General features: G+C 48.0%; 1 protein-coding gene and 1 long non-coding RNA gene across 49 annotated transcripts in view; one reads left to right on the forward strand and one right to left on the reverse strand.

Annotated features, from left to right (window-relative positions):
* Nucleotides 1-25,504, reverse strand: part of Foxn3 (forkhead box N3) — a 381,706-nt gene that overhangs the window by 157,215 nt on the left and 198,987 nt on the right. For all 47 annotated transcript variants that reach the window (XM_087553380.1, XM_087553407.1, XM_087553395.1 and 44 more), the window contains 1 exon segment: nucleotides 2,860-2,972. In XM_087553380.1, the coding sequence (XP_087409506.1) occupies nucleotides 2,860-2,972 (113 nt within the window).
* On the forward strand, nucleotides 1,641-23,851 carry LOC102550790 (uncharacterized). 2 transcript variants are annotated; one of them, XR_015623292.1, is made up of 4 exons: nucleotides 2,463-2,665; nucleotides 4,857-5,278; nucleotides 23,400-23,516; nucleotides 23,652-23,851. It is a non-coding gene; the product is annotated as an uncharacterized LOC102550790 (long non-coding RNA). The 2 variants fall into 2 exon arrangements; XR_015623291.1 differs by lacking the exons at nucleotides 23,400-23,516; nucleotides 23,652-23,851 and having other exon boundaries at nucleotides 1,641-2,665; nucleotides 4,857-5,250.

A 25,504-nucleotide genomic window follows, 5' to 3' on the forward strand; every position in this document is an offset into this window, starting at 1 on the left:
TCACCTGGCTCTCCGAACTCCAGTGAAAAACAGTATTTAGCATAAAGAAAGAGAAAGCAGGTGTAGAGGAACATTCTAACAAAATCTTGGAAAACAGGTGCAAGCCAACACAATGCAATGTTTAGCATTCCACTTGGATGTGAAGAAGGTTTGGGGCAGTGTTTTCAGACTCCTCCATTTCCTCACAGAGCTTGCAGCCACCTGCAGCTCGGGCCAGCGCTGCTGCCAAGCACACCTGCGAGGGACAGCAATAGCTGCCCTTCTTGTATAATCACTGTCTTCTTTCGCATGCCAAGTACCAGCTCCATGGAAGCCAAACGCTACCCAGGTGCCCTCCACAGGGACTCCACAGGGATCCCTTGAGTCGCAGGAGACCTGGCCAGTCAGGTTAACTCCGTTTGGTATCTGTTTGTGGCTGGCTGTCCCACTTCCAGCACTACATCAACAGGTGGCCTGGTACACAGAAGTTCCTTACCAGTTACCGGGCCCTGAGCAGCCTCAGTGTGATTTCTCACTCCATAGGCTCCCCAAGCAAACTCTTTCAAAGGCACGGAGAGAACAAGGTGCCCTCTGGATTCAAACCATGAAGATTTGGGCTGGAATCCCACCTGTCACCTCACTCTATACCCAGCAACTTTGATGGACTTGATATGTAAGCACTGGATATCTAACTGTTTAACTGCAGGAGACAGAACTGGATCTGAAGTGGTCGCCTGGAAATCATTTTTTCCCTAAAAAAGCTCTGGTTCCTCTGCATCTTTATGCCGTATTAACACTCAAGAGAAGTCACTAGGCCACAGCAAGCTCGCCATACCTCTGGCCTGAGTGTATTCTACTTGTAGCCCCCAGAGCTCTATTATAATCCTTCAAGTTATTAAATAATCGTGGTGTTTCCCTTGGGATCACTTCTGGCAACAAGACACTGGCCTGAGTGAACCACTGACACAGCCCAGTGAGTAACACTTACATTTTTAACTTGCTAGAAGCAAACGGGTATGATATGCTTGTAGGGGAGAAACCAGAGAAACTACTGTGGTGTGTGTGTGTGTGCGTGCGTGCGTGTGTCTGTGTCTGTGTGTGTGTGTGTGTGTGTGTGTGTGTGTGTGTGTGTGTGTAGGTGTGTGTGTTTGTGTTTTAGGAACTGGATATAAAAAATATTCAAATAATTAGTGCCCGCTCCCCACCAACCCCGTAAAGGAGCAACTCTCTACCCCAACTCTAGTTTCTGTTTCAGGAGTGGCTACAGCCACAAGGAGAGAGCCAAGCACATGGCTGTCCTTTTGGACATTCCTGCAATGTAGGCTAAGCTGCTCTGGAAAATCCCATCTCTTCCTCCTACAGCTACATGACCTCGAGTGCCATTTCAAATAAAGTATGCTTCCACTGATGTTTGTGAACACAGACAAAAGCAGCTACAACCTTGCTTCCCCCAACCCCCCAAAAATACCCTTGCGAACCAACTGTAGTTGCTATGTAGGGTTATTTGTTTCTAAGGCAACAGCTTATGTCTAAGTACTAATGGCCTGTCCTTTTGCCAGGCAACAAACAGCCTTGTGATGCAAGTGCACCTGTCTCGGCTACGCGTTACTATGGAGACACTCCAGTTACTATGGCTACCATCACGCTAATCGCCTAGCAAAGGCAGACATACAGCAGTCTTCTCATAGAGCCCAGCTGCTTCACCCGTCTCTCGCCGGAGACTGATTGTCTAGGGCCTGTGATGGAACGCACAAGAACTTCATTAATGCCACGTTGGAAGGCTCACTCTGTGTGCCCTCCTGCAGAACAAACATCAGAACAGAGAAACCTGCAAGTGGACTGTAAAATTCCCCAGCCTTCTGACACCAGGCCATTCCCAATTAGCATAAATGTCTGCTCTGCTGGCAGCTTCTCTCAACTGGGTAGTTAACAAAAGAAAGGCCGCTACAGGGCTTCTGGAATTGCTAGGGGACTGGAGAGATGGCTCGGCATGAAGAGCACTGGCTGCTCCTTCAGAGGACCCAGGTTCAATTCCTAGCACTGACACAGTGGCTCAAACCATCTGTAATTTCAGTTCCACAGGATGCAATGCCCTCTTCTGGCCTCCACAAACACCAAGCATGCAAATGCTGCACAGACATAAATACAGGCAAGACAGGCGTACACATAAACAAACAAAGTAATTTTCAAAAGACTTCTTGGTGGGCCTCGTGACAAGTGCTAAGACTCTATCCTCAGTCTGAAATCCGATTCTTTGTTCTATAGGGCCCTTTCTTCTTCTAATCTACCACTAACGTGCTTTTTCAAACCGTGACAATCTACCTAACACTCCTCCTGTCATATATTTGTAAAAATGCATTCGTGACCTCAATCTCATGACAGACAGACACGTGAGGAGGGAAAGTGGCCACCGTTCTCAAGGCAAACACTTAGTAACTACAACAAACCCATCACTCAGGAGCCCGTCGACATGGAAACCGGATGACAACAACCGAGCCTGCCTTCTTTCAACAGCTCTACAGTGAGGCTAGGGGAAGGTGGAATCACCTGCTTGCCTCACCGCTCTCACCCAAACAAAGCGTGACACACAGAGGAATGATGGCTGTCCACTTTCCTCTGTACATGGTTCTACCCAGGAAGATGCTCTGCGGCCACACTCGCTCGCTTGCTCAGAACAGCAGAAGCGGTAAGCTTCCCAGGGAATGCATCACCAATGGATGTGCCTCCTCATCATACTTACTTCTTCTCGTTTGTCTGTAGCTATTTTTAAAACATTCATACGGCCTACTTAATTAGCTCTAGACACTGTCTCTGCTAAAATAACAAAACTCCAGGAGACTTTAAAAAAAAAAAAACATCCGATAACTGGGAGTTGCTTACCTTTGATAAGCCTGAGGAGTAGGAGGTGGGTGGTACGGTGTCTTTTTCAAAGCCTGAATTAGATTTTGTCTATACTCTGGGTCTATGCACCACAATGATCCTTTCCCAATACTCTGCAAAGAGAAATTAAGAGGAAAACGTATTAATACAGTACAAAGTATTTTACAGTGGGCAAACATATGGCTATATCGCAGTGTTTCTCAAACGTTTCCTGTTCATTTGCTAGTGATTTCTCAGACTGAGATGCTGTCCTCTGGCCACAGGACGCCACTAAATGCTTGTTACTCTTCTTTGCCCTGAGTAGGGCAGGTCAGACAACAGGCTGTTACCAGATTACATTGATGCAGTAATATGATTTTCATATCTGAACCACCCCAAAAACAGAATCCCTTATTTTTCAGTATGAATTTGGAAGAATACTCAGTCTCTTCCAAAAAATCTTTAACTTGGCTGACGTTCATGAGCGCTGAGGCAACCTCAAAGCTCTATCTCTACTCTAAACACCCCAGCTGTTTTAAACCACGTTATCCTGGCACGATCTTACAAAAATGGCAATGTAATCCACTCATTGTTTTTGGTGCCCCAGTCTGAAACTTGCTCACAAAAGAACATTTATGCTTGGAATGGAATTCATAATTACTTTCCTCTCAGAAACAAAAGACCTGGCAGCCAGGGCAAACCCAAGCCAGAATTCAATGTACTTTTTTAGGTTTATGGAGGGGGTGGTCCCTCAGCTTACAGCTCTGGTCTCTAGGAATCTTTAGAAGAGGTCACACTTTAAAAGTGTAAATTGGCTAAAACTGTTCCCTGGGGGAAGTAAGGCAGCTTCCCCCCCAGTCCCCCAAGGCCACTTTTGGGCTGGCTGGAGGCAACTGGTCTGAGATCAGCTTTAACAGTGGGTGGGAGTGGGGAACAGCTGCTCCCACCGCCCTGCTTTCAACTGGGTCAGTGTACCCAAGCCATTTGATAAATATTTACAGATTTGGAAAGAAAAGAAGCTAAATGACCTAGTCCCACTCCACCCATGCTACCCTGGTAGTTTCCCTCACTCTCCCCTACAAAGTCTGGTGGTGTCTTCCAACATTTAGAAAAGCAAACAGGAAAACCTTTAAACTAACACAGGGAGGAAAAGTACAAGGAGATCGCATGGAAGGACCACTAAAGCTAAGCCATTCCAAAAATCTCTGGAGAATTTTTCTGTTCTGTATTCTAGTTATCACGTCACCAAATAGTTTTCTTACAAGCCTTGTGCACTCATAGCACACGTTAAAATAATATCCCTGGTAACAGCAGGACACCTAGAGTGAACAGTTTGCAGTGTACTGGGGACAGGGTAGTCCTACAAAGCCATGGTCAAAGGCCATAACCCAAAACCATGCCAGTCACCCAGTCCCGGAGCATCTATGTGAAGATGTGTAAAGTTTCATCATCTGGGCAATCAAAGACCTCAGAGTCATCAACATTCACAGCCTTTCCTTTCGTGTCCATGTTTTCAGTCTGGCATAGTTTGCAGGGTTTGACCAGACTTTCCAAGGCAGGCAGGCTCTGGATCCTCTATCTCTTCTTACATGGCGTACTTTAAAGAAAGCCAAATGGTAAGGAGCCGGCAGGTGAGGGCAGAGCTGGGAAGACAGTGAGTTACCACACTGAAGTAAAAGAAGCCACCAAAGCACCCAGGAAGCTGCAGGTGGGAATGCTGGCCTGACCTTCTTCATCAAAGGATCCCAGTTAAGCCCTGAGCCAGGGGACCAGTGCACAGCATGTCCTAAGCTACATGAAGGGCTATACCCAATATGAAATAGAAACACTTCTGCCAGGAGGTAGCCCCTGCAACAGGAGCCTAGGGGTCTCTGTTTTCATCTGGTTTAATCTTTCACCTGGAAATACCCCCAACAAAGCAATCAGGCCTTCTTGGGTAAGCAACTATAAGCCAAGAATGTGTTCCTCCCAATCCCAACTCAGGTACCCTGTTTGTGATGCTGTAATATTATTTACAGATTAGAGAGAATAAAGCCCAGATCTGGGCAGAACAGTTCCCCAGCAAGTGATCCAGCTGCTGAGTGGAAGGCTGGAGACCAAGAATGGGAAGCCTGGAACCTCATGACCATTCTTATGTAGCTGCAGACGGTCACAGTGCCTAAGAAAGTCATGGCTCCCTCCCTGGTGAGAGACAGGCAACCGGCCCAAGGGATGGTGGGATATGAAACCCTAATGAAGTGGCCATGCCTGTGGTATCTAAAAGTACATGAAAGTTATCCAAGAGATCTTAATGAAGAGGACATACCTGACGAGACATACTCTGTAACCTTACATCTGGTGGGGTTTTTCATCCAGCTGTGGCATGGGAGAGAATCTTGTACACGGAAGGGTTTAAAATGGCCACTGCTCACATGTGTTGTAGTCTTGGCTGAACATATTGGTAAGTTTTTTTGGTATTCTAGGTTAACCTGCCCCCTTCACCGGTGACTCTCTCTGCCTCCTGTGTACCCTACACACCGGCTCTAACCACTGAAATTCCTTTACTCAGGAAGCCAATTCCCCTGACAACCATCTGGCTTCTTCCTGTTGCCTAGATCATCCAACCTACGTTTCTGAACTTAGTCAGTACATGTAGCTCCGTGTTAATGAGTACCGGCTGATTAACAATCCAAAGAAATGGATCCTGCCCTCACCCCGCAGAGGTCTGGGATCGCTGGTTCTTTCCTGCCCTAACCCCGCAGAGGTCTGGGATCGCTGGCTCTTTTTGTCTGGGGGGAATTTTGATTGTGTTTCTCACCAGACAGGTGCTGACTGAAACACTGCGTTTTAGTGTGTCTTACACTGGGACCGCAGGCATTCCAAACAAGGAAAGCAAAATGCAATGCTTCTTGGGTGTGCAACCCTGGGAACCCTGTCAGAGCCTCTGACAGTTTTAGGGGGAAGCTCTAGGCAGAGAGATCCGGGTTTGGGACAGTGAAGAAGCTGGAAATGCCCACAGTCACACCTTCTCTTTGGTTCATGCAGCCATTCATCCGGTTTAGCTAAAAACTTGTGAAATGGAAACACACAGGGACCAGAGGGCTCACGTTTCGGGAGTCGGGAAAACTTTACTGCATGCCTCTTGCGGAAGGGATGTAATTTGATTATAGTTGTATAATAACTCTGAGGGTCAGAGCATTTATGGAAATCTCTGCATCTCCTCTGAAAATGAAAATGCAAACCTTTTTAATAGAGATAACTGTGACGGTCACACAACATTTAATGTTAAGGAGTTCAAAACACCCTTCACTTAAGGGTGCATTTTCACTATACATTCACATGTATGTATATGAATTATGTGATCACATATGCACTTACACATACATACAGCATCCCCCCCAGAGAAAACCAATATACAAATAGGAGTGAGAAAATTAGTGCAAAGACAGTAAAAGTTAAATCAAGTTTTTCTATCTTTTTAATTAAAAGCTACCTGAGGAGCCACCAACAACTCCATTGATAATAAAAAACAAAAATCAACATACAAGAGGGAAAAAAAAGAAAAAAGTTTTAAGGGGAAAAAATTAAATGAGATTTACCAGGAAAAGGTCCACTCCCCCCAGACTTATGAAGAGGTCTGGGTGAGTGAGGGACCTTCTCTGCTGTTTCATTATCACCGTGGCCCAGAGCCTGGGAAAATGCACTGAGCAGTTAAACGTAGCAAAGTCAAATTCCTATGCTAGATAGAGAATTCCTACGGCAAAATGATTGTGTGTGTGTGTGTGTGTGTGTGTGTGTATGAGTGTGTGAGTGTGTGTGTATGAGTTTGTGTGTATGTGTATGAGTATGTGTGTATGTGTATGAGTGTGTGTGTGTATGAGTGTGTGTATGTGTATATGTATAGGTGCTTATGTGTATGTGTATGAGTGTGTGTATGTTTGAGTGTGTATGTGTATGTATGAGTGTGTGTGTATGTGTATGAGTGTGTGTATGTGTATATGTATAGGTGCTTATGTGTATGTGTATGAGTGTGTGTATGTTTGAGTGTGTATGTGTATGAGTGTGTGTATGTATATGTATGAGTGTATGTGTATGTGTATGAGTATGTGTGTATATGTATATATGAGTGTGTGTATGTGTATGAGTGTGTATGTGTGTGTGTGTTTGCATGCGCATGTCTGTGCATGTACAAAGCTGTTTGCACTATGTGGAAAGGGCAGGAAGGGACAAGGATGCCAGCCAGCTGTCCTGCTCTATCACTCTGCCTTACCCTACAACAAAGTGTCATGGCTGACATCAGTCAGCAGCTCCAGAGATCCTCCTTCCTCCACTCTCCCAGAGCCAGGCTTAGCGGTGGGCACAGGCACCAGCCTGTCTCTTTACGTGTGTGCTGGGGACTTGACCTCAGGTCCTACGCTCTTACCTGCTGGGCCATCTCCCTAGCATTAGAGCACTAGATTGTCAACTTAATTTTTTCAAACTATATGACACTATGCCCTAACAGGTCATGAAACCAACGTAATAGGTCAGAACTAGGATTGTTTTAAAGGACTGGATAAAATCAAACAGAAAAGAGCAGAAAATACCGGTAGTAACATGCAATGAGATGTTTGTGTGTGCACATACATGCAAGCAACGTGTATTTATGTTCTGGTTAAAAGGTAGGATATGTCTAGCTGGGGGTCGGTCAACAGTGTTCGGCAAACATCAGTCTAAGGCAATATCGGCCGGGAACTTTGGTCCTTCTCATCCCTTTCCACGGTAAAGGTCTTTCCTGACAGTAAAGACAGACATACTCAATGTGGTGTTCAGGAGCTGTACTTGGGCAATGTGGCCATCAGGAGCCTGGTTTAAAATGAGAGGGAAGAGGGTGTGTACTCTCCGTGACCTTGAGCAACTTTTTGATGGTTCTCACATGCCATTTCTGGGGACACTTCCAACATTACCCAACCTCGATAATGACCAATCAATCAGCACTCACTTGTCTGTTCCTTCACGAGTTCCCTTATCTAATTCATTGCCAGTCACCGAGGAGGAGACATTAATGAATAAAAGCCACACAAGAAGGGGGCTGCCTGCCTTCATGAAGCTTAGGTTCCACAGAGGTGTAAAGGTAAGCTTCCCACTAGCTGGGAAGCAAAAGGACAAGGACGCGCTGCTGTGTGAGGGACACACACACTGGCGGTGGTGACACGGCTTGCCCAGAAGTCTGGGTCAGACTCAGTAATCAGATCTAAAGACAACAGGCACTGAGTTGTGTAAGGGCAGAGGGAAGAGGAGGGAGAGGAGGAACAGGAGGAAGGGAAGGAGAAAGGGAGAAAGCTTTAGAAGAAGAAAGACAAGAGAAAAATCCAACATGCTGTTGAATTCCTAACCTTTGACCCCACCTACTAAAGGTATTGGTATTTGTAAGAATTTACTGGGGATGCTCAGTCTATGAATTCTTGAAGCTCTGGGTTCAATCCCCAATACTAAATAAAACCAGGCGTGGAGGTTAGGACCTGTGATCCCAACACCGGGAGGTGAAGGCAGGGCACCAAGAGATCAAGGTCCTCTTCAGATATAGGTTTGAGACCAGCCTAAGCTACAAAGGATCCTGTCTCACAAAGAAAGAAAGGCGGGGTGGGAATGAAGGGGGAAAATATCTACTGAACACAAACTTGGCCTCCCATCTTCCCTCTGTTGTACCCTCACTGACCCTGTAGCCAGCTCTGAAGTGGTCCAGCTCCTAACATTTCTATTGTCAACTGGTTTAGCTACAGCCAGGTTTGGTACACTTTTTCTTAAAGGGCCAGACAGAATCTTTCCATCTCTCAAGTCCATGGTCTCTGTTGTTGACAACACAGCTCCACCCTGGCAACCACGACAACACAAAAGCAAGCAGAAATGTAACCAGCGAGTGTGGCTGGGCTTCAAGGAGGCTTCATGTGCAAAGCCACTGCACCGCTGGCTCCCTCTGACCTAGAGCCTCACACTTGTGCTCAGGTTCAACTCAAAACCTCTATGGTTCCAGCAAGAGAAGGGCCCAGGTAAGGGGACTTTCTGATAAGAGATTTGGGCTGATCCTTCTGGACTCAGGGAGAGGGCGCCAATGGAGATCTAAGTCAGATGCTCCCAGACAGGGAGCCTGTAGGGAGCACCTGTAGGGAGGAGAGAGAGGGGAGATGAACAGACACACTAAAAGTCATGTTCATCAGTAATGAAGCAATGAATCATTAGCGGGGCTGTGCCTCACTATGCCGTGTACTTGTGTAGTGCAATTTACAACACTTCTTGACCAAACTAAGGCACCACAGGGCCTACCATCCTCCATTTTGCGTTTGTATTACGTGCAGGGCCAACACTGACTGATTTTTCTGAGCCATAAAGCGCATTACTCAATAGTGTTTCAAAGGGCAGCCCTTAAGCTTGGTTGGCATGGAAACTTGAGTCCTAAAGACTGGAGTCCAAGTTTTACTTCAACTTCTCAGCTGTGTGACCCTGGGCAAGATAGTTAACTGCTCTGAGCTCCAATTTTCTGGTCTATAAATGGAACTGCTGTAACAACATCTGCTTCTTGGGCCTGTGGTGAGGATGAAACAAGACAACACTGGGCTCGGCACTTAGCAACAGCACAACAACTATCTGCTCTTGTTACCAGGAAGGGAAGGTCATGAAGTAAATGGCCATCTTGTTAACGCAGTTCTCCAAACACAGCTACAGCACAGGGGCAGGTACTGGTTAACTGTGAGATAATATAAAGGGCTTAAAACTCACACATCTGTGTGTGTGTGTGTGTGTGTGTGTGTGTGTGTGTGTGTCTGTCTGTCTTTGTATATGCCTGCCTCTGTCTCTCTGTCTCTGTATGTCTGTCTCTGTCTGTGTGTCTGTCTGAGCTAGGGAGCTGGCTAAATGGTTGATTATGAGGGCAGGGTTTGGATTCCCTGAATCCACAAATGAGCATGAGAGTTGGTCAATAACTCCAGCCTCAGAAGGCGGAGACAAAGGCTCCCCAGGCAAGCTGGCTAGGAGCAGAAGCCATAGTGGTGAGTGCTGCGACCTTGCCTCAACTAATAGAGTGTAAAAGCAACCATGAATGAGTCCAGACATCAGTGTCAGCACCACCCATGCACATATACCCCACACACATGTGGTCATACATATGCAAACATGCATCTGCACATACATAACATACATCCACATATACACGAGGAATAAAATGTAATCACACATAGAAGCTTGCTTGAGGTTACTTCTCACCGGTCTAGAGAAGGCATTTGCTCAGATGCAGACGGTAGAGGAAGGGATGGATGAGAGTGGAGCAGAAGCTTTACAGAACCATCCAGTCACAGCCAGTCACAGCCAGGACAGTCAGTGAGAGGCTGAGCTCTGTCCCCATGCACCTCCCGGGGTGTGTGTGTGTGTGTGTGTGTGTGACGTGTGCGAGTTTTGGGCTTCCTATCAGAGGTCTCTGCTCTGAAGAGCAGCCCCACAGCCCCTCCTGGACAGGGTGGGGAGCAGCCTGGCTCAGAGGAGAAAGTAAAGAGCAGAGGTTCGGGAAGGGCTGCACAACTGGGAATGGGTGGAGGTGGGAGGCTCTGGGCCCCTGTGCTCTATGTCAGGAGATGCTCTCACATAGCAGTTGGAAACCATTAAGTTCACTCACCTGCCATCAGGTAACACTAAGCTTTCTGGAGGGGCCTCAGCTGGAATTTCTATCATGTTGCCACATAACACATGGACAAACTTTGCCCGGGTTCAGGAGGCTAAAAGTCTGGACTGGTCCAGGTTCCTTTCACCCCGGTGACTGGCTAACCCCTGGGGCCTACCAGGCTACAACATAGCTTCCTACACACTGGGCCTGGTTCTCCTCTCAGTTTGCACTCAGATCCTCAAGTTCAATCTGCCAGGAAGCTGAGGAAGGGGGCAGTGGTTGGCAGTAGTAGCCTCAGAGCCAGTCCCATCATGCTCACTCAGCCTAAGCTAAGGGTGTTTCTTGGGCTATGTGGGAAGCAGGCCACTTAACGTCATTTGTGGGGAACAAAAGGGCAAGAGATGCTGGGCGAGGTGCAGAGAATCCATATTCCTAGTGCAGGGCCTCTAGAAGAAGGCAGGCCATAAACTATAAAGGAATACCTCTAATGGCCAAAGGAGGCCACAGGACCATCAAGGTGAGAAAAGATGAGGCCTGAGGGAAGAGAGCCTTAAAGCTGCACAGCGCATGTGCACGCACTCAGCTCACGCCCCCAGTGCACCGCTGGCTACCCACAGCCCCTGCCACCAAGGTACTGACGCCTCTTGCTACATCTCTCTGTGGCATAGAGTGCAGCTCCTGAGGTTGAGAGGTCACCATTTTGTGCCTGCATGGCCTTAAGAGGGAACCAAGGGTGATGCCAGAGCTTCTCTGGAGAACATTCTAGAAGGGGGGCCCTAACAGCATGTGCGCGTTCCTGCCTGCATTGCTAAGACGCTGTGCTACTTGGGTTGGAGGTTGTGTTCTTCACACGCTTCTTCATCTGCATGTCAGAGATAGTCTTTCTGGTCCCTGCGATGCCGGCAAACACAGAGCACTGGGAGCCACACCCAGCCCACAAGAGCCAGGAAGTCCATTTAACTTCTCTGGTAACATTAGAAGTTACACAATCCTGGGGAAGGGGGTGGGGAAAGAACAGAGAGAAGTCATTCTAGCAAGTGGCCATAGTGTCCAGATGTGGGCCTTGAGACATGGGGGAGAGCAAGGTAAACAACACTAAGCACAGAACAGACCCCCAGGAGCACTTTGGGTCTTTCCACAATTTTATTGGCTGCAGTCTAAAGGCACTGGGGGAAACCACTGGGGAAAGTAGAAGAAGAACAATGACAGCAGAGTCTCCTCCAGAGAAAGCCATGCCCCTCCTCTAACAAAAAGACTAGAGGCAGAAACTTAAAAAGAAAACACTGCAGCTGGACGTGGTGCAGCACATCTTTAATCATAGAAGCAGGTGGAGCTCTGGGAGTTCGAGACCAGCCTGGTCTACATAGGGAGTTCCAGGACAGCCACAGAAACATAAACTGTGACTCAAAAGGAGAGAGGGAGAGGGAAAGGGAGAGGGCGAGGGAGAGTGAGAGGGAGAGAGAGACAGAGAGAGACACAGAGAGAGGGACAAAGAGAGGGACAGACAGAGACACAGAGAGGGAGGGAAAGGAGGAAAGACAGGAAGGAGGGAGGGAGAGAGAGATTGATTGATTGATTGATTGATTGATTGATTTCTTAAGCATCAATAGTTTGGAGAAGTTTGTTTTTACCCCAAAGTAACCACTTCTCACTCAACACCCTGTCCAGAGAGCCAGGATACTGCTGTAGGGAGCAGGAAGGCTAAGCCCCTTAGCAAGGGAAGTTGGATTTGTGGTCGCAGTCGGCCCCAGTGCAGGATATTCCAAACCCATAGACAATGTGTCCTCTAAGTATCAGAAAGAGAAAAGCTTACACTCCTGCCAATACGCACACTATGGCTTTAGATGGAAATCACCTCTAATGTGTCACCTACCTATGCCATATGCAAATCCGTGAGCTCTGTGGTGGCTCCAAGGTCTCCCAGCGCTTTAAGAGGTGCACTCAAGTCACTAAATGATGCCTGTTCACTGCAGGTGCCCAACTATGAAGGAGAAGTGGGGTAGCAATTCTTTTACACACCCAGCATGAAGACTGCAAACTCTGCATTTAGAGTGAAGGTGTGTGTGTGTGTGTGTGTGTGTGTGTGTGTGTGTGTGTGTTAATCTATGCAGAAAGAATCAATAATTTCCTTGCATTAATACCCTTAAGTAAAACCAAAGTAATTTTAAAAGGTGATTAAGATCAAATTAATTTTCAGGAGAAATGCACAGAAAGGGCGAAGACCCATCTCATCCTGCCATTTCTCTGCCAACCTCCAAGGTCAGTGTCAGCAGCATCAGGCCTGTGAGCCCACATCTGCATCTGCACACACAGACACACCAGTTACAGTCAGTTAACTGTAAAACAAGAATAACAATAAAGACTGGCAAGATGGTGCCAAGTGTACTATCACACCTGATAAACTGAGTTCAATTCCTGGGTCTCACAGGATAGGAGAACTGACGTAATCTTGTTGTCTGTCCTCTGACTGTTACACACCTGCACGGGCGCACGCAGGCGCGCGCACACACATACACACACACACAGAGGTATGCACATATACATATACACACCCACAATAAATATGCAAATGCAATAAAAATTTAACTACTGTGGGACGCACATGCATCTCTTTTCGTAGTAAGACTTGTTAGTACTAAATTTAACAGACTTTTTATGTTTAACTTAAGAAAAAGCTAGTCTTGCTAGGTAGTCCAGGCTGGCCTCAAACTTGCAAGCAAATTACAAAGAAGACAAGCAGAGGAATAAAGACCTGTGTCTGAGGCGGTTAGGAGTCTCTGTGAGTCAAGTGCTTCATTCCCAAGCTCATTAGCCCGAGTGGGAAGCCCAGAAGATACACTGAGGAGAGAACGAATCCTCAGAGTCGTTGTCATGTATGTTCTGTCCCTGTCTGTCTGTCTGTCTGTCTGTCTGTCTCTCTCTCTTTCTCTCTCTCTCTCTCTCTCTCTCTCTCTCTCTCTCTCTCTCTCTCTCTCTCACACACACACACACACACACACACACATAATAAACAGACAACAAAATCTAAGTCCTGTACATGACTGCTCTTGCCCTGCCGTTTTATCGTCTAAACAGTGAACGGACTTAAAGCTAAGAGATGTCAAGAGTAAAAGGCAGCACTCAGAGCATTTGCTCAGAAAACTCTGGTTAATTTTGGAAGATAAGGACCCAGGAAGGACGCTATAAAGAAGTTGTATGAAGTGGAGCAGGAGGAGCGGGGCTCTGGCTGACTTTCCACTCCTTCCCGTACGTACCTCTCTCTGCCAGCTTTCGGTGACTCAGAACCGGCAATAATAGTTTATGAGGGCAATTACAGCCGGCTGGAGTCTGACATGATAACACAGACACCCCTGGATGGATTACAACCAGCCCTCCCAGGGCCACTCTATCTTTCGGTTACCCATAGTTACTCATTTATTTTTAAATGTCCCAGTGTGATCTTATCTAATTGGCACCTACAACTTGATCACCTTTTTTCCAAAACCCGACGTTGCTGGAAGCAGCAGGCCACACTCTGAGTGGAGATGAAGGTGGGCAAGGCATTAGGGCCTTTTGCTAAAAATAAATTAAAAAATCACAGGACTTGAGTTCTGAGTTAAACAAAGTCACCGGGCTCTATGCTAGTTTGCAGGGAGTGGCCAGGGCCCACTGGTAACCACGGACACACCCTTTCTGGCCAAGACCAAGACCTTCCTGGGAATTCATGAGCTCTCGGTCTCAGCATGTACTAATCCCACTTTAAGGAGAAACTGCCATCCCAGAGACTCTAAATCCCAGCCCAGGTAGTCTAATTGTGAAGGACAGACAGTCTTCAACAGTGTTTGTACACGGACCTCACCCATGTGGCACCACACTACTAAGACAGACCGGAAACCATCTAGGACCCATGTAGAGAACAGCCAAAGGGTCAAAATCGGGAAAGTATTGCAGGGTCTTTAGAGTCTACTAAGTCTTGGTTAAAATGGACAGAGCCAAGAAAAGGAGTGAGTGGCCAAAGTAGGCACCGGGGAGGCAAACTGCCAGCCCCAAGCTTCAAGGGGGAACAGGAGCCTTGTCTATGGCTGGCACATGAACAGGAGAGAAAGGAAGATGGAGGCAGGGAATGCGGGAATCCCACAGTCCCACAATCGATGGTAAGGGTGTTCACCTGGCCCTAGGGCAGCTCACTATGGGGTGCCAAGAGTGGAGGCCAGAGCCTCTAAATGCAGTGACTTAAGGAAGAAGGCACATACCAGTCAGCTGCCTCCAAATCCTCCCCTTACTGGGGCATGTGCCATCTCCTAGAGGCCTCTTTTGGGAAATTTCAAAGTCAAACTGTCCCACGCCACCCTACCCCTCTACTGTATTGGTCATTTTTCCAGTGCGTGTGATAAAATACACTGAAAGGAGCAACTGAGAGGAGAGAAGGTGTGCTCGGCTCACACACGCCATGACAGCAGCAGACGCCTGGGCACGGGAGCTTAAAGCACTGGCCACACCATGTCCACCGCCAAGACAGCAGACAGTGGTATCTGTGTTCATTGCTTTTCTTCCCATGCAGATCAGGACCCAAGGCCTGGGAACGGTGGCTTTCTTTAGTCTTGCTCTTTTGGGGTGGGTTTTCCCACTTCATTAACCTAATCAAGATAATAATAATAATCCTTCACAAGCTCGCCCAGAGGCTAACCTCATCTAAATAATCCTCCACAGGTATGGGAGGAAACATGCCTTCTTAGGGGATTCTAGATCCAAGGAAGTTGATAATATTAATAACTGTCACAGCCCCCTCCTTCTCCCAAATGCTGTTTCTGTGAGTCTTGTTAGTGAGGGCCACCAACATCAGTATTTTGCTGGGTTTTGGTGCCAGGCACGTGGAGATTCACCTAGACTACAAGCACACAGTCTGTCAGACCCTAACATGGCCAGACGGGCACCTTGGACAGCACAGCTGTTCACCAACCTCTCTGAGCTCACCTGAAAATTCACAGCAACCTGAGGACAGAGAACCTAAGTCCTGCAGGCTCGTCCCTTTGACTGACAGCTGGCAATCACTCAGGGTACCCCAACGGCCAATGGAAAGCTGTTGGTGAGAAAGGTTTCAGGTTGTTTGTGGTAATTTTATGCAAAGAATAGTGAATGCACTCTGTATACGGCCGAGTCACCTGGAGTAAGGCTCAGCCCTGCTTACGACCCAGATGCACACTCTTTCAAAGAGGCTGGCAAAAGAGCTTCAAAGAGACAGCAGTCATGACACCACTCACATTCACAGACCGTGTGCCCAGTGTGCTCTCCACTGCGTGACACTTGTTATTTCATTTAACTCTCCCGGTCTGGCAGGTGGGGAGTGTCCGGATAAGGAAATTAAGTCTCAGATTAGTTAACAGACTTGCCTGGGGTCAATGAAAGCCATATCAAACATGTAGCTGCACCCTCACCCCCAAAACACATCATGACACATATCACGATCAGGCAGCAGCCTCAAATCACAGTTAATATTAATATGGCCCATTATAATGAACAATGGACATCTCAGAATAGGAGTGCCACACAAGCTTGTCCTGATATGTGGTGTACACACACACACACACACACACACACACACACACACACACACATACACACACACTCACTCACAGAGGGAGAGAGAGAGAGAGAGAGAGAGAGAGAGAGAGAGAGAATATTTCTTAAAAACACAAAGCCAATGGGACTGCAGTACTCACTGTGACGTGTGACCATCTACGAAAACATCACCTCTCCACTCATATGGCAAATTCTGAAGGGTGATCACATACCTCAGATGACTCTAAAAGACCCCATAACACAATCTGAGAAGGTCTCTTAAAAGTATTTATAGACATAAAAAACAAACCGTGGAAGGAGGGGACCTGGTGCAGGTCATGGAGAACAAGAGGCAGGGGCTGCGTTCAGAGCTGCATGCACCCCCAGGTGAGCTATGACAGACCCAGCTCTGCCACAAGGGTTTCCAGCTATGACTAGGAGGCTCCCAAGGCTCGCACATCTGCATAAGGGGCTACACCAAGGTAAACTACATCTCTGAAAGTGGGGACAACTTGCACACATTTGCAATTTTTCTGTATCCTCTTGGCAAGAAAGTGTCTTTTAAAATGTGTGCTATTTAAAAAAAAAAAAAAAAGACTGTGTAGAGAAATGAAGGGGAGAAAAGAGAAAGCCAGAACCTTTGGTTCTTTCAGAATTATCTAGAATAACCAAGGATGGTGGCACACACCTATAAAACCAGCACTAACTAGGGAGGCAAAAGCTAGACCAAGAGTTCAGTCATTCTTGGCTACTTATCAAATTTGAGGCTAGCCTGGGCTACATGAGACCCTGCTTCAGTAACAAAACAAAAAGCAAAAACAAACAAACAAAAAGAAAACAGGGGGGAAACCCTACAAAACCACATGGAGACTTGTGTCAACTGGATCTAACTGGCAAAATGAACACCTGGGGCTCTGGAGGGGGCTCAGTCCAGTGTTGGCTGCAAAAGCCTGAATCTGAGTCTCCTCAGCTCCACATACAAAACACTCCCGGCTGGGGAGGCGGGGACGGCTGAGCAGAATCCTAGATCTCCAGAGCAGCGAGCAGAACCAAGGAAGCTCTGATGCTTATCTCTGGCCTCCACACACAGCAACCTGTGCTAGGGACGTGGTTTTACAAAGAGCTTGCAAATGCAAATCCCAGCACACAGCTTTAAAAGCTATGGTGACAGCATATGCCGAGGGCCTGTAACCCAGCAGACAGGAGAGTCACTGGGTTTGCTGGCCACTGTCCAGTTTCAGGTTTAGTGAAGACCCTGTTTCAAGGAGTAAGGTAGGGAGGAGGAGAGAGATAGAACAGAGCATTGAGCGCCTCTAACCTCAGAGTGAGACATTCCTACACACAGGCAGTCTCAGCTCCCTGGAATGACTCCATGGCCCGGGGTGGGGGCAGGGGAGCCCACATACAATAGTGAGGACAGGAATGATGCTTTGGGAAAGAGCCTTTCACTTTTGTACCCTCTTCTAAGCATGGGAACACGGTTATCAACTGCTTAAAAATAAAGACTCTCAACACTTGAATGATCTGAGGTTCTGACTGAGACTTTATTTGGGGGAGGGGTTGTCATGTAGCTGAGACTGACTTCACACTCGCTCTGTGGATGACGATGACTGTGACCTCCTAATCCTCTTGTCTCCTGCCTCCAGAATCATAGGTGTGCACTATCATATCTGGTTTATGGAATGTTAGGAATTAAACCCAGGGCTTCATGTATACTAGGCAGGCACTCTACCAAGGGAGCTACATCACGAGGGATGAAAAGCGATCTTTAGACATTAACAAGCCTCCTCCATGACCCACTTGACCACTGCGAGCCTCACTGATCCCACTAGCACTGTGACTGAGCCAGGTGGTCAAGGAGCGTGTATACACACACACACACACACACGCATACACACCCCTACCTGTGCCCAGCAGAGCATGCGGCTTCTTTCCCACACCAAGGTTTCATTAAGACAATCTATCCACAGGATCCCTTCCTCACAGTCTTCCTCTCTGGCTTCTCTAAAGGGAAACACCAGAGAACCATGGGGAAAGGTGGAGGCAGGAGGCAGGAGGCAGGGCTTTATCCCAGACCTCGTCCTATTGGGCTCAGTGCTGCATCTACTTCTCAAGGTTCTGGTCCCTTCTGACCACCGAGAAGCTCGGCTGCTTTTTTTAACCCCTGCATCCCCAGAGGGTAAGAATGTGCCCTTGCTCAGCCTGTACCCACTTCCCTCTAGTGTGCACACACAGTCCCAGGCTGCTCTCTCTCTCTCTCTCTCTCTCCCTATGCTTGCCCACAGCTGGGAACTAGTCCTTTATCAGATTCCCCTCAGTTACTTCACTTCAGGGAGCCGTCAGTCTCCTGCCAGGACAGTGACTGACAAGCTAAAACCAGAACTGATTACCCTAGAATTTTACTCTTAGAATCTACATACCCCAATAGGTACATAGCAATTCCTATGTGATTTAAGTCATGGACAGGCAGGAAATAGGCCACCCGTACTTCTGCAATAATTCACTGCATGGCGTACCTTGGAAGAGCAGAGCCGTCGGTGAGGTAAGCTGTGGAACATGGAACTCCATTACAGAATTAGAGAAGTATGTTGTTGCTAAAAATACCTGGCAGGGTTCCTTTCTAAGGGTATCACATCCATCGCTACTATGGCTCCGAGCTGCTCAGATGGACATAAAATCTGCATTTAGAGCCAACTGAACAGCAGCCCAGAAGTCTGTGATCCTACGGCAACCACTGATAGGACCCTCACCTGAGACCCTGTACAGGGCTAACTGCACTCACAGGGTCTGAATTCGCCTACTGTAAGAACACCACCCGATCATGCTTCATAAGAACACTTAGCTGCCACAACCGGAAGATCTCAGGTGTTCTGTTGTGGCTCAGGGTACGGGCAGGAGGAACTCAGAACATGACTAAAATCTCTTAAGTGTGGTTCTATGAGCTGTCTAATGGTGGGGAGAGGAGGCACGAGACTCTCTAAGGGGCATAAGAGGGGACTGGGAGGGGAACGGACACAGGACACAGCATACTCAGCATATGCATATTGGTCTCCTCTGCAGTAAAAAGATGGTGCCCATGACCTCACACATACCAAGCTAGCACCCCCAGTGCTGGGACTGTGGAGGCACGTATCACCCCCAGCTTACTTTTCAGACTCTGAAGGAATGTTTCAGTCGGGGCTGGTCAGGAGCAAGGCTCTGAGGCTTTACCTAAGGCCAAAAGATCAAGTGCAGGCTTATCAGGCTTCATGGGAACCCTGAGTTCCCACAGTGGGCGGTGCCAACTTCCCAGGGGTGAGCCTGTTGGTACAAGCCCTGAAGTTACAGCATTTACACTTAAGTATTTTGCAACCAGTATGAAGTGAGGGAACACGTAGGCAGAATGTCTTTCTTGGGAAAGCAGGACGAGATCTGTCTAGGGTAGCCTTAGCCTCTTATGGCCTCCCTGTAGGCACACAGCATGGGTGGCTGATTAACTACTATTCCTTAGCTCATCCGTAAGACTCAGAACACTTGTTTCCCTTTTTCCCCAGTTGTCTGTCTGTCTGCCCCCCTGCCGTGTGTGTGTGTGTGTGTGTGTGTGTGTGTGTGTGTGTGTGTGTGTGTGCGTGTGTTATGCATGGGCATGTGTGTGCAGGTGTGTGAGCCCACGCTTTCATGGGGATCAGAGAAAGATGTCTGGGGTCCTGCTCTATCGCATGCCGACGTTCCCCAGACAGGAGCTATGCTGGTGGCCAGCAAGTCTCAGCCATTCTCCTGTCTCCTCCCCTTACAGGCTTGCTTGACCTGACAAATAAGGGACCCAGGGCTTCATGTATACTAGGCAGGCACTCTACCAGCTGAGCTACATCACCAGAGATGAAAGAACGATCTTTAGACATTAACAAGTCTCCTCCATGACCCCCTTGACACTGCAAGCCTCACTAATCCCACTAGCACTGTGACTGAGCCAAGTGTCCCAGGTACTCAAGGAATATGGAAGCCACTGCAAGAGGTCACATGCACGCCCCTTTCCCGCCCCAGGGCTCACCAACTGTAGTTTAACTTTTTATTAGTTCTTTGTGAATTTCACATCATGCACACCAATCCTACTCATCTCCCCCACCCTCATACTCACCTTCTACCCCTTGCAACCTCCCCTCCAACAAAGAAAAGAATCTCCTTGTGGAAACCGTACTGTCCTGCAGTCTACCCTTTTGCCCAAATTTCTTTGCTTTCGAATGTTCACTGCAGTGACTCATTGGTCTGGTATGAGGCCTCCCTCTGTCTTCTGGTACTCTGTCAATATTGGAACCTTAATGGGACTTCTCTTGGATATCCTGTTGTTCTCCTATGTCATGGAGATCCTGTAGTTTTGGATCTGTGGACTGACCCCTATAGCAGTTCATCGGTGTGGTAGATATTGGGGTGGGCCAATTCAAAGTCCTGGATCTGGGCCTGAATGGTATCTAAGCTGGTTAGCCCACCCGAGGGGCAGTTTACCTGCAACCCCTGCTGCCCCGCCAGCTCTACCCTGCTGCCCAGGCAAGGTGTAGGCCCGCTCTCCCAAGTGCTGCAGTTGATGGAAGGCAGGGCCCCAGGGTTCACTAACCTTTAAGATGGGTACTGGAAACTGGGTCTTTGTGATTACACCTCTTATCTACTGAGCCATCTCTCTAGTACCCATTTCACTTTTGCTCAGTAACAGGTGTGCCCCGTGTCTACCACACAGCAGACATTTAAATCACACCACAGCAGAGGCAACTGAAGAGAATCAAAATTTGCTATTTTACCACGTGAATGTTTTGACTTCAACTCGCAAACGCTTGACTATTCAAACTATCGACAAAGTCAAAGACACACAACACAAACTAGAATAAGACGCTATGAGAATAACATACATACTGTAAGCACTGCCCAGGGCAGGATGCCATGAAGGAACATATAAGACTACACAGCAGCCTATAAAACAAGTCTGGCAATCTCACGAACAGTGCATGGGCCACCTAACGGATCCCTAAGGCCTTTCTCAAGCGAATAAAGCCATAGGTCTTCAAAGAGACATGTTCAAGAATGTTCCAGGAAGCTTTACTAATAATTCCTAGAAACTGGAAATAGCCCGGGATCTGCCAAGAGGTAACCAGGCAAGCATATCACGATGCGTGCGGGAAGCGTGTCCTCAGGAATCACAGAACTAACTAAAGTGTAAGTCCCCATGGCTCCTTCACCATTCCCAGAAACAATATGCTGGGCGGAGGAGAGGGCTCAATGGGGAAGGCACTGGGCACACACAGCAGCCTCACTGTTCTCTTAAGTTTACATACAGTTGGTGTGGCGAGGAGGAGGGGTGTTGAAGTCTTTATCAGGCTTTGGAGACAGTTCCCATACCTACGAAGCCTTCTCCAGTCCAGGTCAAAACACGCCCCCACCAGTATAATTTAACTCTGTAAATTATGTCCAAACAAAGTTGATTAAAAAAATAAAAGCAAAATTTTTATTACTATTATTAAAGTTTAGGGGCTAGCGTTGGTTGGGTGGTTGAGAGCACATATGCAGTCATGAAACCTGGCATGGGGCGCACACCCATAATCTCAGAATCAGAAGTGAAGGCCGGCCTGAGCTACATGAAATGTTCTTTGGTTGGGTTTTTTTTTTCCCCCTTAAATCAAGGCTTATTAGGAAAATGAATAATTTCGGGTCTTGAAATAGAAAATGTAAGAGAAGCTTTGGCCACAAGGAAGTAGTTACAGACTAGAAGGGACACCTTCAAAGTGCATAAAATGCAGCTTGGAAGGGTCTCATGGGCTGAATCTGCGATAATTTGAGCATCAAAATAATGGTGGCAATTGATTATAAAACACTGCCTGGAGAAAACCCCATGAGTCCACAGTGAAAATCACAGAGAGGGATTTATTCCCCACCATTAGGAGCAGTTATTGTACTAAACTTTTTCTGTAAAAAAAACTGGTCCTTACAGTTCCCTGTTAAGAACTATGGGTGAGGGGCTGGGGATTTAGCTCAGTGGTAGAGCGCTTACCTAGGAAGCGCAAGGCCCTGGGTTCGGTCCCCAGCTCCGGAAAAAAGAACCAAAAAAAAAAAAGAAAAAAGAACTATGGGCGAGTGATAAAATTATCAGTTGCCATCTTTTAACTCCCATCAAAATGATCCAGGCAGAAGCTGTCAGCGGGTGCCCATGAGATCCCAGAGCAGGTCCCCAAGGTGTGCAGGTCCCCGAGGTGTGCATCCTCAGGTCAAGGCAAAGCCCACCAGCGTCCAGAGGAAACCTGCCTAGAGCAAGCTCAGCTTCTGTAACGGAACGGCCCAGAGCGATCTGATGGGCTGGGTATCACCTGGCATTAACTGCCAACTGCTTAATGAAATGAATGGGACCTTGGGTCATGGAGACCTGACTGACAGAGGACACTGGGCCACGTTCAACAGCTTCATAAGGAAACAGGTACACTTGCATCTGGCCTTGGATGCAGGGGACAGGGACAGGACAGCAACAAAGCAAAACAGCAGGAAGTCATTGAAGGCTTTGTTAGTTACCTAGAGAAACCTGAATGCTGTATGGATGAGATGCTGTGAGGAATTGCTTTAAGTTTCCCAGAGAGGACAGCAGTGCTGTGGTTATAGAGAGAAACATCTGTTCCTGAGTTCCACGCTGAGCTTATAGGGGCAAAGAGTTGTTCTCCCAACTTCAATGTTACCTGAGGGTTTGTGGAGATGGAGACAGCTCGGATGGGAAAGTACTCACTACACAGGAATGGAGACCTAAGTTTGACTCCCAGGACCCCATGGTGGAGAGGCACTAACATACTCATGCAATCCCAGCACTGGGCAGGTAGAGACAGACAGATCTGGGGCTTGCTGCCTGCCCACACCAGCCTGCTTGGGAAACCCCGGACCAGTGGAACACCGTGTTTCAAAAGACCAAGATGGATGGCTCCTGAGGAAAGGACACCAGAGGTTGACCTCTGGCCTTTACATGTCTGTACACCCAGAGAGACCCATGTGTACACACAACAATCTTACTGTTTAAGTCACACACACTCTGGTGCTTTTTCGTGGTCACCCTAACCACTGACACAATAGTGCTGTTTTCTGAGGGCCCTCGGTTTCCTGGAACCACCCACCTCACTTCCTTTTGTGTTAATTAGCCCATCAGACTGGACCATGAAGCTCCAACCAGCGAGAGGAGGTGCACTCACCACTGGAGTGAAGAGAACATCGGTCATTTTAGGGAGTGTGTCTGCTAAACCAGTTTGGGTTCCAGCCGCACCCTTTTGCAAAAAGAAATCACCCCGCCTGCCGAATTACTTTCTCTCTGTCTGTCTGTCTGTCTGTCTGTCTGTCTGTCTGTCTGTCTGTATGTCTGTCTGTCTGTCTGTCCCTTTGTTCAGCACCAAGATTATTCTTTCCCCAACAATAGGGAAGAGTTCCGGATCAAAGCAGAAAGCTGGCCCCTGACTCAGTCGGAGGGACAGTCTCAGCTCCCTGGTGACACTACCCATCCTCGGACACAGAGAAGCCTGAGTCTCAGGATATGGCAAGTGTGCTGGGCCTCGTGGGTGGGAGCTGCAGACAGCTACTCCTGCAGTCTGGAGGATGCCAGACGACTGCTACTTTAGCTGAGGAATACCCCAACTTCTGCAATTACAGACTCTCTCTTGTGTACCCACAGGGCTCTTCTGAGAGCCAGACATGTCTGGGGACATCTCTAGCAGCCTGGGAGGAATCCTGGGACAGACACTTAAAACACACCAATCTGTGTGCTGCTGAGGGATCAGGCACCATCAGACTTCCTGTCACTGCACTGTGATGTTTCAGACTCAAGTTCTTTCTCCTTGAAATAAAAGAAGCATTCTTGTTCTTATCATTGTGAGAGGGAGCCCAAAGAATATTTCTTTCATACCATGAGGTTTCTACCTTTTTGGAAGGGAAGAAAATGAAGATAAACTGGGAAAAGGGCAGAAGTGAGGTCGTGGCTTTCCTCCCACCACTGGAACCAGGCCTATATTCTGAGACGAAAGGTCAATTCTAGCCTTCAGAAGGCGAGCATTGGGTAGGGTGTTACAGACCAACACCCCTACCCCACCTCACCCACACAGATGGCCCCCTAATCTGGTATTTAAAGGAGCCTAAGTGTCCCAGGGATATAATCCCTCCCCGGCCCCCCGCCATGAAGAATGGCTGCTCCAGGGCGTGGGCAAGGGCATTACCCACCACACACTCAGCTCTACAGAGATAACAAGCTCACTTCTGGTGCAGACTGGTACTTCCCATGCCCCCTCATAATACTAAGGCCTTTTGCTGCAGCCAATAGGACTTGGTGAGTCCTATTTTTCCAAGAATACCAAAGCACTTCATTCAAGGCTCATTCTTGGGACTTAAATGTCCCTCGCAGACCTGTGTCTTGAAGGACAGTGCCACTGGGAAATGGGAACATCTTTAACAGGCTGTGCCTGGGAAGAGGTCAGGTGACTGGGGTCATGTCCTTGAATGGGGCAGTGACACTCCCTCCCTCTTTTTTTCTCTCAGCATCACTTCACAGCCAAGTGAAGCCTTGCTCAGAACACATTCCTGCTGTGGTACGCTACCTCAGGGCAGACCAAAGTAAGGCTAAGTTTTGGACTAAGACCCCCAAAACTATGAATCCAAGTACAGCTTACCTTAGGTATTTGCTACAACAGCGGAAAATTGGGAAACTGAATAACAGCCTCAAATCCTTATTCACATTGGAGCCAGGAAGCTGTCAACTTCCCTGACAGCTCCGTGGCGACAGGACGTCCCAGGGATCCAAACATCTGTCCCGTGTGGTGCCAATGCTAAGGTGACTCAGACTGCAAGCTTCACTATCCTCTCCTGTGAACAGCAGGGTGGTCATGTGCTCTCCAAGGTTGCACATGGGACCTCTGTCTTCCTCAGGGAGCCTACAGTAGCATCCTCAGCCCCCAGACCACAGGCCACCATTATCCTCCGACCACTTTCAGTGTCACCCAGTTTCTCCCAGATGCCCAGACTGGAGTCAAACTTGGTGGCCACAGGACAAAGTCCTCTTCCTCCGAGACGCCCCACAGAGGCATCTGAACCACTACTGCTTACCATAGTCACCACTCTCACTATCTGATCCTAAGGTGACTGATGAGGGCCTACAGCCATGTGGGGAACACATTTGCTTTTAGTTTCCTGAAGCATCTCCAACATCTAGCACATGACCAGACAGTTCTCCCCAACACACTCTACCACTGCGCCACACCCCAACCACGTGATGTGTGCGGCCAAGTCCAAGCATCCATCCTGGCATCTGCCGTCTGGAAAACGTGTGCTTAAATGAAAGTCAGGCCAGCTCTACCCAGGCTTTCACATGATCCTCCGTTGTTCCCAACCTGGCGTGTTCTACCACAACCAGGACACACACACACACACACACACACACTCACCCCTTTCCCTGGAGCCCCCCAAACAAACTCTCTCACTGCTCCCCACCATGGTGTGCCCACACTCTCACCCACACCAGAAGACTTGGTCCCACAT

Source organism: Rattus norvegicus, chromosome 6 (genome assembly GCF_021556685.1).
Source record: "Rattus norvegicus strain SHRSP/BbbUtx chromosome 6, alternate assembly SHRSP_T2T, whole genome shotgun sequence".
Classification (NCBI taxonomy): domain Eukaryota; kingdom Metazoa; phylum Chordata; class Mammalia; order Rodentia; family Muridae; genus Rattus; species Rattus norvegicus.